At 48.5% G+C, this 12274-nt stretch overlaps 1 protein-coding gene across 1 annotated transcript; it reads left to right on the top strand.

The window, feature by feature from the left end:
• The first annotated feature begins 3918 nt into the window (after positions 1–3918).
• On the top strand, positions 3919–11912 carry LOC121198595 (retinoic acid-induced protein 1). The gene is made up of 3 exons (XM_041062852.1): positions 3919–10455; positions 10657–10750; positions 11851–11912. Exons 1-3 carry the CDS (start codon positions 3919–3921, stop codon positions 11910–11912), a joined length of 6693 nt encoding a protein of 2230 aa, XP_040918786.1.
• Positions 11913–12274: the final 362 nt, after the last annotated feature.

Genomic DNA, 12274 nt, shown 5'->3' with positions numbered 1-12274 from the left:
ACATTTGCATGTGTGTGTTTGTTTGAGTCAGATAGACAGAGAGCAGGAAAAAGATTTGAAGCGAACGTGCTTCAGAGCCAGAGATGGAAAAAGAGAGCTGTTTCTCTCTTTTTGTGCGTGTGTACATGTATGTGCTTGTGTGTGTTTGCGTGTGTGTGTGTGTGTATGCGTGTGTTGAGAGAGAGAGAAGATAAATCCCATCTCAAGCTGCCTCTGAAGATGATGCGATGAAAGAGAGGGAGAGAGGATAAAAAAAGAATGAAGGGGGGACTGTAACCAGTCGCAGCTCTGCGCATTATGAACCATCCAGCGGAACAATCAGATTCACCCTCCTTTCCTCCGTCACCCTTCCCTCCCTCCCTTATGCTCCTCTCCTCCTGTCCTTCCTTCCTGACAATATTTTTTTTGACAGACAGACCCATTCTAATGCTTGAGATCTGAAAAAAGCCCTCATGGGTACATTTTAAAAAATGCATATAAGACACACAAGAGAATACACAATGACAGAAAAGCCGGTTGTGAGGGCAGCTGCTTTGATAAGATTTGAAGTGGGCAGAGCCCAAGGTAATCAATCAAGCATCTGGCAGCTCATGTTCATCTGTGGAGGTGAAGCATTTGGCTAATTATGGACCCCGCCGCCTTGTAAGCTTGCGAACAATCTACCATTTTGCATGCATATGTCTCTGTGTGTGTTGAGTGCCTGTACGTGTGTGCGGTGATTGCAACAGCTCATATTTCCCAGGAGCCCAGGTTGTAAAGCCCACTCAGTAAATCATCTATCCTCCTCTGTCTTCCGCGCCCCCTTGTCCTCATCCTCCTCCTCCTCTTCAAACTTATCATTCCATCACTCTTTCCCTCCGCTTGCATCCCCCACCTTCAGTCTCTCCCCCAGCCTCAACTGACTCTCTCTCTCTCTCTACCCTCCCATTAGACCCCCAACACCTTGTTGTCTTTCCCCTTGCGTTGCCATTCCCCTCTCTGATCGCGGCACAAGGCCAGAGAGAAAGATTTGAGAGTGAAAGAGAGAGAGAGCGATAGGAGGAGGATGAGAAAAAAGGAGAAATGAGAGAGCATAAAAGAGAAAGGTACCCTCTCAGCACAGATAACATTGTGTTGTGAGACAGAAACAGGCAGTAATGGAAAGAAAGAAAGGAAGGAAGAAATAAAGGAAGAAAAGAAGGGAGAAAACATAAAAACAAACACACTCGCAACAAAACAAGAAACAGTCAACGTGGGTGTCTTTCCATGTGTGCAAACGAAAGGCAGACAGTGAGCAATATGTGTGTTTGCTGCTCCTCCATCCCTCTTCCTCTGCGTTTGAGCAGCAGCAAAATCAATGCAAGCTCCACCTAATAAACAGACAGACAGACAGACAGATCAACAGAGAGGATTTGGCGATCTCAGCATGTATCCGTCGTCCTCTCTCCTCTCTGACCCCTACTGAGGCGGAGAGCAGCGCCATGTGACGTGGTGCATCCACAAATACAGCAGTTGGCCAACTACACAATGCCGGGGCTCTCTGTGGAAGATAGAGGTGGAAGGAGGAGGTGCATTGTGGAGGTGGAGAGGAGACGTGATTGGAATGCAGACCCCACTCGCGTACACACATGCACATATGGATGTTTGAGTACAAGAGAAAAGACAGAAGGAGGAGTGAAGTGAATTGATTTGGGAGAGGGTTTGTTTGTTTGCTTGCTTTGTTTTGTTTTCAGTGAGAGACACAAACAGTAAAAAAAACCCCATTAATTATTCTTCAGAATAGGCTATTGTGGAGAAGAGTGACAGTAACACACTCAAATGTACAGATGTGACCCATGGCATCACAACACTTGATCACAACAGAGGTGCGCTCCTCGGTCCGTTCTCTCTGCTGAGCTCGGCAAGCTTGGTCTGGCAGAATCCCACCCCTTGTCTCCTATAAGCATCTTATTTAGGTCATTGTGTAAATAAGCATCCTCAAACACACATTCACACACGCACACGCACACACACACACACACACACAAACACACACACATCACCCAGGGTGAAGCACAAGTAGGCTGCAGGCAGGGGAGATAGGAAGGTAGGAGGGAGGACGGAGAATCTCCAGGGGAATCTATAGGTGTGTGTGTGTGTGTGTGTGTGTGTGTCTGTGTGTGTGTGTGTGTGTGTGTGTGTGTGTGTCTGTGTGTGTCTGTGTGTGTCTGTGTGTGTCTGTGAGTGTTGTGTGTTTGTGTTAGTTGTATATTTGTGTGTATATTTAAGGGCCTGCCAAAAGCTGTGGACCTGCATACATAAACACAAATAGACCTACTCTTTCTCTCTTTCTCTCTCTCCCTCTCTCTCTCTCTCTCTCTCTCTCTCTCTCTCTCACACACACACACACACACACACACACACACACACACACACACAAACTGTGTTTCAGAGATGAATAATGCTACTGTGCGTCTGGTGGGATGCACCACTGTCCCTGGGGCGGGTTGAATGCTGGGATATTGTGGAACTGGAACTGGCTGACACACACGCAAACACACACACACACACACACACAGGCACATCGCTCTGTCTCCAGGTGACTCTATTCCTTTTATAGAGCTAGAGCTCTCTCCACCCCTCCTCTTTTCCTTTCTCTTTTGTATGAATGCATAAACACACAATCACAAACACACACACATGCACAGGCAGTCAAAAGACTACAGACAAACATTGCCACATGCACTCACATACTGGAACAAACACACCAAACACAACACACACAAACAGACTTTATGACGTCCCTACTGGTATATCGAAAGCATGCACGCAAACACACACACTGTAACACTTCCCACTTCCCCTTGAAGGAAATTGGAGTTTGCGTCTTTGAGGGAGAAGACAGGGAGGAGAGAGAAGAAAAACAGGGCTCAGCTGAACCTTTTATGAAACACTGCATCAAAGCCAAACCAGAAAATATCGCTTTGTATTATTTGCTAAGGTAATAAATTGTGATATCTTGGAGTGGTTCGAAAACTAAAAGGGGGTAAGTCTAGGGATCATATCTGATCCTGAAACAGTTATGAATAATGAATCATACAAAATCAGCTGGTTCTGTAAGTGAGTTGAGTTCAGACTCAGAGCCAGAGTTATGACCCGACACAGACACCCCTCAGATGCCATCTTGCTGCTGTGACCTGCAGTATTTGAACATTTGCCTGGCCTCAATCGTGGACCCCTACATATTCACACACATACACAGAGGTGAACAATTGTTGTGACTACCTATTTACTTATGACGGACAGTTAATTAAGTTCCCACATGCCCCTCGCCCTTTTTCCTCTCTCTCCCACACCTGTCAATCACAGCACCAGAGACTGCATCGCGTCTGCCCCTCCATCTTAAGAGGCTGAAGCCAATCCTGAAGTCTGCACTATTGTGGGGCCATTTTATTCACATACACAAGAGGGCATAAACACGCACACACACACACACACACACACATGCCCAGTTTCTTCAAATCTGGACTGTCTGTGCTATAAGCATTGTAAATGACAGTTATTGATGAGAAATCAAATAATGTTCCTGAATATATTTGGGTTGTGGGTGAAAAAAATCCACATAATGTATCATATCTCTACATGGGATCTGCACACGTGTGTGTTTGAGTGTTTGTGTGAATGAGTGTGAAAAAAATATCATTTTCAGTGATTCTCAGCAAGGAGGAGAATTCAGCTTTGACTCCAGGCGGATGTTAAAATAGAATTAGACATTGAATATGAAAGGAGAAAATGCAGAGTGGATAAACCGTAGGCTCAACAGCTCTAAACCTCACAATTTCTCCCTCTTTTCTCTCACTTCCCCCTCTCTCCCTGCCTTCAGAACCCCTAACCCCCCTCCCCACTTCCCCGTCTCACCTCACCTCCCCCTCCCTGCTCTGGCTACAGACGGAGAGAGTAATGCAGTCCTTCCGTGAGCGCAGCGGTGGTTACCACAGCAACCAACCCTGCTTCCAGCAGGAGCCCCATGAATTATCCCGCCTGGAGACCTACCGGCAACACCCGCATCATCCCCACCCTCAGCACCCACACCCAGGTCCCGGTCCACATCCAGGTCCAGGCCCAGGGCACTCCAGGTCAGGCTATGAGGCTCATTCACTGGCAAACCCCACAAGCATGCCTCCAGCTGGAGGACCAGGAAATGGAGGAGGACCCAAGGACTGTTACAGCCAGCAAACCTATGCCTACCCAGGCAATGGTGGAGGGAATGGGAGTGGAAATGGGGGCTCAGCATCCTCACAGGCAAAGAAATCATACAGAGGAAGCAAAGTGCCTCCACCAAACCCCAGTCAGCACCTGCAGGGCCCTGGGGGCTATGGTAACCATATGGGCCCTGGGAATTACTCAGCCCAGTACATGAGTGAGGGCCACCTCCAGCAGAAATGGGAGGACCCAGCCCAATTAGCACAGTATGACCAAGAGATGGTGGGGCGTATGGAGGCTGGTGGCACCCCTGCACCTGGTTCATCCCAGTATATGGACCAGAACATGCTGGGTCATTCCCAGACCCAATGCCACCAGCCCTCTACCCCTGCCTATACTAGCCCCCACCACCAGTCCCACCCTCCTAACCCTGCCCCCTCCTCTCTCATGTATCCCCAGAGTCACCTGCACTACCCCCAGCACTCACCCTCTCCTTCACCATACATGGAAAAATGCAGTCCTATGCCCCACTGTTATAAAGGTTACAACATGCCTCCGAATTCCCAGTATGGCAGACAAATGAGCAGTCACAGCAATCTGAAGCAGGGGGGTTACAGGTCGACCCAAAACAGTTATGGTTACCAGCAGCCTCCCTCCAGAGGTTATGAGCAGCAAGCTCCTTTACAGGGAATGGCCAACCCCCAGGAATCCCATCCTAAATACCAACACTACAGCCAACCACAACAAAACTACTGTCTCTCAGAGCTGTCCGTCAGATCACCAGAACAGTATTATCAGACTTGTAGCCCCTCCTCAAGCCACTCCCCCGCACGCTCTGTAGGGCGTTCCCCTTCGTACAGCTCCACCCCTTCACCACTAATGACCAATCCAGAGTCATTTCAGTATGGCCAACCGCCCATGACCCCTGGGGCAGCATCCTCCTCTTCATCCTCTTCAGCTGGTATGCAGGAGCAAGCCAGTACCAACACCATGTTGATGCCCCCACGCTCACACCCGTCACCCAATGTGCCCCATGCTGCCCCGCACAGCTACAGTTCCACACCGCAGGTCCCCACCATGAAAGAGCGCTTTTCAGAGAAACTGCTGTCAAATCCCAGCTTGTGGAGCCTGAATGCCCTCACCTCTCAGGTAGAAAACATCTCAAATAATGTCCAGCAGCTGCTGCTTTCAGAGGCCCTGGTGGCCAACAAAAAAGGCAGTAAGCGCAGTAGTGGAGGGAGCAACAGCAGTGCTGGAAGTGGAGCATCCTCCAAAAAGGGCGAGGAGTACAAAAGTCCTCCTTATCCAGATGGTGGTGGTGGAGTTGGTGGAGGCCCCATACAGGACCCTTACTCCACCCCACAGCACCAGCCGCTGCCCATGGAACTCCATGAGGGAGGCTACTCCAGCAGTAGTGATGAACAGCTGGACAGAGGCTTCTACTACTGCGGCCAGGGCCGAAGTCCAGCACAGGCCCCTAACAACACACAACTCAGCCTGGACACAGCCTCTTCATGTTCCATGACATCTCCTGATGATATGTCCACCAGGTCTGGAGACTCAGGTTTGCACAACCTTACCCCTGACCCTACTAGGTGTCAGTCAGGGCAGGGAGGAGATGACATGAGTACTCCAGTGAAGAGCATTTGTGACGAGAGGTCTCCTACAAGCATTACAATCCCCAGTCCGATGAAACAAGAAACAGACTCCCCTTCAGATATACAGCAAATCAATGAGCCTGTCAAAGAAAATTTTGAAGAATCAGCTTGGACAGAGAAATCAGCTGACAAAGAAGAGGTGACAACAGAAAAAACTCCTGACCATGACAGAGATTCAGACACAGCTAAATCTACAGAGAGGCTGGAGAAATGCCCTACTCTCTACAGCAAAGTAAACAAAGAGGTGACAGAAAAAAGCTATTGCTATGAGGAGACAGTGTACCAAGAGGTCCAGAGCAAATATGACCCTGATGCAAGAGACTCAGCTGAAAAGTCCCCAGCAGCTCTCTCTGACTCCAGCCACAAGGAACACTTTGGCCAGGAGATAAAATCAGAGGCATTTAAATCTGAGTCTCCAACTGCTTCTGAGAGCTCAGTGAAAACATTGCCTTTCATTTCTAGAGGTGACCTTGAACAGGATCAATATTCTATAGAGAAAGAGGACAGCTCAGAGAACACCTCTCCAACCCCCCAAGTTGGGGCCTTGGGCGAGAGTAATTTAGACAAGAGAGAGAGCAGAGATGATGAGGATGAAGAGGAGGGGGAGGGCGATGAAGAAGAAGAAGAGGAAGAAGAAGAAATACAGAAACAACAGCAACATACTCTTTCCCCTCCTCTGTCTGCAGACGTTAAGGAGGAATTGGGGGAGGGGGAGAAAGTGAGCCAGTCATCGACTGAGGACCACATGAATAATAGAGATGGGCCAGAGAAGCCTCCTGGAGATCTCTGCAGTAGGACAGAGAGTCAGAGTACTGAGCTCCACAATGAAAATGAGTTTGCAGGTGCACCTGCACATCCAAATGCAGCAGCAGCAACAGCAGCTGCAGATACTTCTGCAAGAGAGACAGCCATTGGTGACACTGCTCCTCAACCCCAGTCTGCTATGCCAGTCTTCTCAGCTCTCAATGACAAGGTGATGCCGCCAGCTCAGACCAGAGATCATATTGATCACAGTGATGCTAAAGTGCTGGAGCCAGACTCTCCTCAGCTGCCAGGGAAGTCAATACTTCCCTCAGCCCCCTCCTGGGCAGACACTCCACCCTCCCCAAAAAAAGGTGATGAGGACATGGAGCCAGGCATCAGCTGTGCCAGTGCTGTGACCCCCTTGGCCAAGCCAGAGCCTGTGGCCCCATCTGCTCAACCGAGAGCCTTTGGACGTAAGCATGCCAGGGGCAGAAGGAGAATCATGCATTCAGGTGTGGGAATCAGGCGACAGCTAAGCTTGGAGAGGGAGGGGGAGAAGGAAGAAGAAGGAGCCCCCTCGCCTACACAGAAACCCTGCATGCCTCCAAGCAAAACTGTGCTATTCTCAGATCAGATGGACCTAGCTCATCAGGAATCTATTGTGAGCCAGACTCCCAAAATGGTAAATGATGGTTTTCGGTCGAGAATGTGCACTCGCTCATTCAATGCACCAGACTTGCCACCCAAGGTTGAGCCTCATGTGAAAAGAAAACCAGGCCCAAAACCAGGTTCAAAGCCTGGGCCCAAACCAGGGCCAAAACCTGGACCAAAACCTGGGCCAAAACCAGGAACAAAGCCAGGGCCAAAGCCAGGGCCTAAACCAGGGCTAAAGCCTGGACCAAAGCCTGGGCCAAAGCCTGGACCTAAACCAGGCTCTAAACCAGGACCAAAACCTGTGCCAAGTGAACCAGAGCTGCCACCGAAAATTGAGACTCCTGTTAAAAGAAAACCAGGACCCAAACCAGGTTCAAAACCTGGGCCAAAACCTGGATCAAAACCTGGACCAAAACCAGCTTTAAAGCCAGGTCCAAAACCAGGACCTAAGCCTGGATCCAAGCCCACAGATGTTTTGCCCCCTGCTGACTCTGCTCTCATTAAGGCCCCAGTAGGTCGTCCCAAAGGCTCAGTTTCTAAAGCAAAGCTAGTACAACAAGAAGAGACCATTCAACCTTTGACAGGACTGCAAAGCAGGGGCAGGAAGAGCCTAAAAGCCACAATATCAGAAATAAACCAGGATGTAAAACCAGAAAACCAGGAGGAGAAACAAGCAAACCGTGAGGCAAAGGCACCAGAGAAGGAAGGTAAGAACATGGTCTTGAGATCTAGAAAACCCTCGCAAGAAAAACTGTCTAAAGAAAAGGAAAAAATCATACGGGAAGATATTCTACCCCAAACACTAACAGAAATTAAAACCAGTGATGTTTCTTCGAACCTAGAAGAGCCTGTAACTGTAGAACAAACAGTCCCTAATGCAGTCAAAAACACAGATGTTCCAGTAGACCCAACTGCACCACTTGCCCCATCAGTCCCAACTGAACAATCTGAAGAAAAGACACCACTGCCACTAAAACGGAAACCTAGTGCAGAAATTTCCACCCCACCAGTAAAGAAAAAGAGAGGTCCAAAGCCCAAACCAAAACCTTTGCCACCTCAACCCCCCCTGCTGGAACAGGTTGTCTCTAAACCTAAAGAGAAAGCTGTTCGGGGGCCCAAAAGAAAGCGAGGGCCACCCAAGAAAGCCTCTGTGGTCACTCACCCAACCAAAGACACTCCTCCCAACATCAGTGAAACTGATGTCACTAGTGATGTGCCTGTGGTGCCCCCTCAGTGCCCCACTAAGACAAAAGTTCTCCCACCACGAAAAGGCAGAGGACAGAAATATGAGGCCATGGTGCAGAAAATCACATCTCCCAGCTCAAAGAAACACCTCCCTGTCCCCCAGATAGACAGCAATCTAACTGATGATGTTACAACCAAGGCTTTGTCTCAACATGTCTTAAAGGAAGGTGAGACATCTATGCTCATAAATAGCACTGAGCCGATAGGGGGAGAAGTGAAAGTCATAGACTCTAGACAAGAAGGAGTGAAACAACACGAAGGGGCAGTAAGAAAAGAGGAGGTGACACAAGAAAGAGAAAAGCATGAGGTGAGTAAAATAGCATCAACACCAGATGAGGCGAGACAAGGGGTGGAAGAAGAGGCCTTAAATAAGGAGACAAGACAGGAAAACATTAAACCAGAGATACAGCAGGTGGTCGGCGCTGACAGGGTTTGGAGTTCAATGGAGGCCCCAGCCGATGTCAGGGTTCCAGGAGAGTGGACACAGCAGGCTTCAGAAAGTGTGTCTACTGCTGCAACTAAGTCCTCCAGAACTAAAAGGAAGAGATGGGCAATGGTGGAGAGTACAGATGCCTCTGTAGTAGCCTTGGAAGCAGGGAGCCTAATAGTTACAACACCAAGGCTAGCCAAGCAGAGGGCAATTAAAAACAACCATGAGATGCACCTAAAACAGAGGAGGAAGAAGAGAAAAGGCCAAACCCCTCTAGAAGAAACAGAGACAGCTGAAGAGACAAATATTGAAACAACAGAACAACAACAGGAGAGGGTAGAGGAGAAGGTATCCCCTACAGAGTCCACAGTACCTCTGCCAATCAGCCCAGATGAGATCACAGAAGCCCCCCAGGTTCTCAGCACAGAACTCATCCAGAAACCTAGGAGAGGCAGAAAACCATCAGCAAACCCAACCAAGAGGAAACGAGGTAAAGCCTCAATAGAGCAGATTCCTGGCATGCCAGTGAAGGTCCACAAAAAGCCTGGGCCAAAACCTGGGATGAAAGATGCCATGGAGGTCATTGAGGCAGTAGTGAGGGCTGCAGGATGTGAACAGGCTGAAAAAGAAGAGAGGGAAAAAGAGGAAATGGAAAGAAGGGAAAGAGAGAGGAAGGAAAAACCGAAGACATGTATTATGGGTCCCGTAGTGACAATATCAGAAAAACAGACTGAGACAATTTCTGTGAAAAGAATCAGGCGCAGACCCGTTCATCAAAATTCTAAACTGTCTTTCTGTCCTTATGTACGGATTAACAACTCCAGAGATTTTTCCTCCTGGTGTGCCATAGTCAACAAGCCTGAAGATGCAGTAATATTTCAGAGACGTAGAAAAAAGGGCATACTCAGAATGAGGAATCCTTTCACAGTTGCAAAGGTAGTACCACACACTGCTGCCATGCTACAGGGACCCTTGGTAAACAATAATCTAATTGGCAGGTGTCTTACATGCTCCTTGTGTGGAAAGCCAGCAAATTACAGAGACTTAGGTGATTTGTGTGGACCCTACTACACAGAGGATGGCATTCCACGGAAAATTCTGACGATCAGACACACAGAATCCCTCAGGGAAGAGTCAGAGAAGAGCAATGACAGCAACTGTAGCAGCAGTGAGAAACCAGGCAACTCCTCAAAGGATGAGGGCGAGGGCAGCACAGAAAAGGAGGGCAATACAGAAACGTCCATTCAGGAGGGCAGTAGTAGCCGGCACCATCACTGGCGCCACCGACGGGCAGAGAGAACAGAAAGAACGGGTCGGGAGGGTGGGTCACGAAGATTAACTCTCCGAGAGAGGTTCAGGAGGATCAAGCAGCTCCAAGCCATCAGCACAGGGGCCTCAAGTGACCAAGAGGGCAGTGACAGCATGTTCCAAAGGCTACAAGTGGAGGCAGAGGCTAAGGAGCACTGGGCCCATGAAAACTGTGCCATCTGGACCAAGGGGGTAATTATGGTCGCTGGGAGGCTATATGGACTGAAGGAGGCTGCCAGCAACTCAGCCCAAACGGTACGATAGCAATTACCACCAGTGAGTCTTGTACTATTCTGAAATGTGTGCATCCTTATGGACGTTACAAGAGATACTATGAACAGTCACTTTTGACACTTTTTCCTCTTTTTCTCTCTACCCTTATGTGCCTCTATTGGTCAATTTGTTTCTTTCTTTATTGGTCTCGGTCCATATGTCCGTCTGTCTGCCTAACCCCAGAGCTGCTACAAGTGCCAGATTGTGGGGGCGTCCCTCAGCTGCTGTTGGAGAGGCTGCTCTCATAAATACCACTATGTCTGCGCCAAAGAGATAGGTAAGAAACCACAGCCAGAGCGGAAGACAGCAACAAGGGATGAAAAGGGAAGAAAAGCCAGAGAGAGGGAGGAGAAATGAGGAGGGCAATTGAGAACGGGAAATTGAACGTGGGTTGAGAGGGCAAGAGGGAGGGGAATGAGTAAGGTAGGTAGAAAGAAAGGATGAAAATGAAAGCAGAGGGAAGAAAGAGAGGGGTGGGAAAGTGGATGTGGGTAAAATGAGAGAAGGAAAATACATCAAGAAGTAACATTATTGAGTGCAAGAAGAGATGTCTAAGAGTGCTAGGGGAGAGAGAAAGAGGAAAAGAGGGAGGGAAAGAAGGAGGGAGCTTTGAATAAAGGGGATGATGAGAGGAAAGTGGGACCCTGGTGTGTGCAAGAGGGAGAGAGGGAAAAGATAGGAGGGAGGAGGGTGTGTATGTGTGCATTATTGACCACAACCCCTGTGGCTCCATCCATCCATTCTGCTGTCTGTGGATTGAATGTGCATGTGTGCACGTTTGCATGCGTCTGTGTATGTGTGCCTTCCTGCCCGAATGCTTCCCTACGTGGGTCTTCCAACCATGTTGCTTATGTATGTTCCCTTCAGAGCTTATGTGTGTGTGTGTGTGTGTGCGTGTGTGTGTTCCTGGTTGTTGTTGTCAATATAAGTGAGTGTCTATGTGTCAGCACATGTGTTGTATGGCTTCCCCTTACATTACCTCATGCCAAGGAAGTACAGTGTGAGGATTAGAAGGCCTGCCACGTCTGCCGAGCCAGCACAGGGAGCAGAGCGAGGCCCTTTTTAATCCTGCTGAGTGCACCAGCCATATCTGACTGCCTGCCTGCATCGCAACTCATCCACTCAGTCTCTCTCTTTCCTCTGTTGCTCCCTCTTGCTCTTTCTCCCTCTTCCTCTTTCTTTCTCAATTTTCATTTTAATCCAAACCTCTGTCATTTATCTGGGTTTTTCAAGGAGGTTTGTAGGGGGCTGATGTGTGTATCCACCTCATTCTGTGTGTTTCATTTATTGTTATTGTCTATCTGTGACACTTAAGCTTATTCTCTCTTCTTCTTCTTCTTCTTCTTCTTCTTTTTTGCTCTCTCTTTCCCTGCCTAGGCTGCACATTCCACGAGGATGACTTTTCCATCAAATGTCCTAAACATGAGGTAAGAAAATAAAAAGCTCAAAACTAGTGATGCATACCAGTCTTTCACATGATCCATTTTGATGGCTCAAAATCATCTACTTCTACTAATTGGCACCAAAGGTTTAACAGTGAGAGATATTAGTAATGTCTCTTAGCATTTCCCAGGGTAACCTCTCAGATAGTAGTGTTTCATATGTGTTTAGGAACAGTAGGTCTGAGTAGGGTTTTGTTCCCATCACAGCACTTACAGCCTCTCTGCTTTAAGAACCACTGTGCCTTTCGATTTTTTTCTCCCCTCCTCTTGCCTCAGCCCCCCGCCCCCCTCACTCCCCTCCACTCTTCATCCCTCGCCTCAGAAAAAAAAAATTGAATTCACACATTGCTGTCACAAGC

This window comes from Toxotes jaculatrix, chromosome 18 (assembly GCF_017976425.1).
Source record: "Toxotes jaculatrix isolate fToxJac2 chromosome 18, fToxJac2.pri, whole genome shotgun sequence".
Classification (NCBI taxonomy): Eukaryota; Metazoa; Chordata; class Actinopteri; family Toxotidae; genus Toxotes; species Toxotes jaculatrix.
Note: the sequence above shows the minus strand (reverse complement) of the source record. Positions and strands in the feature narration are given on the sequence as shown.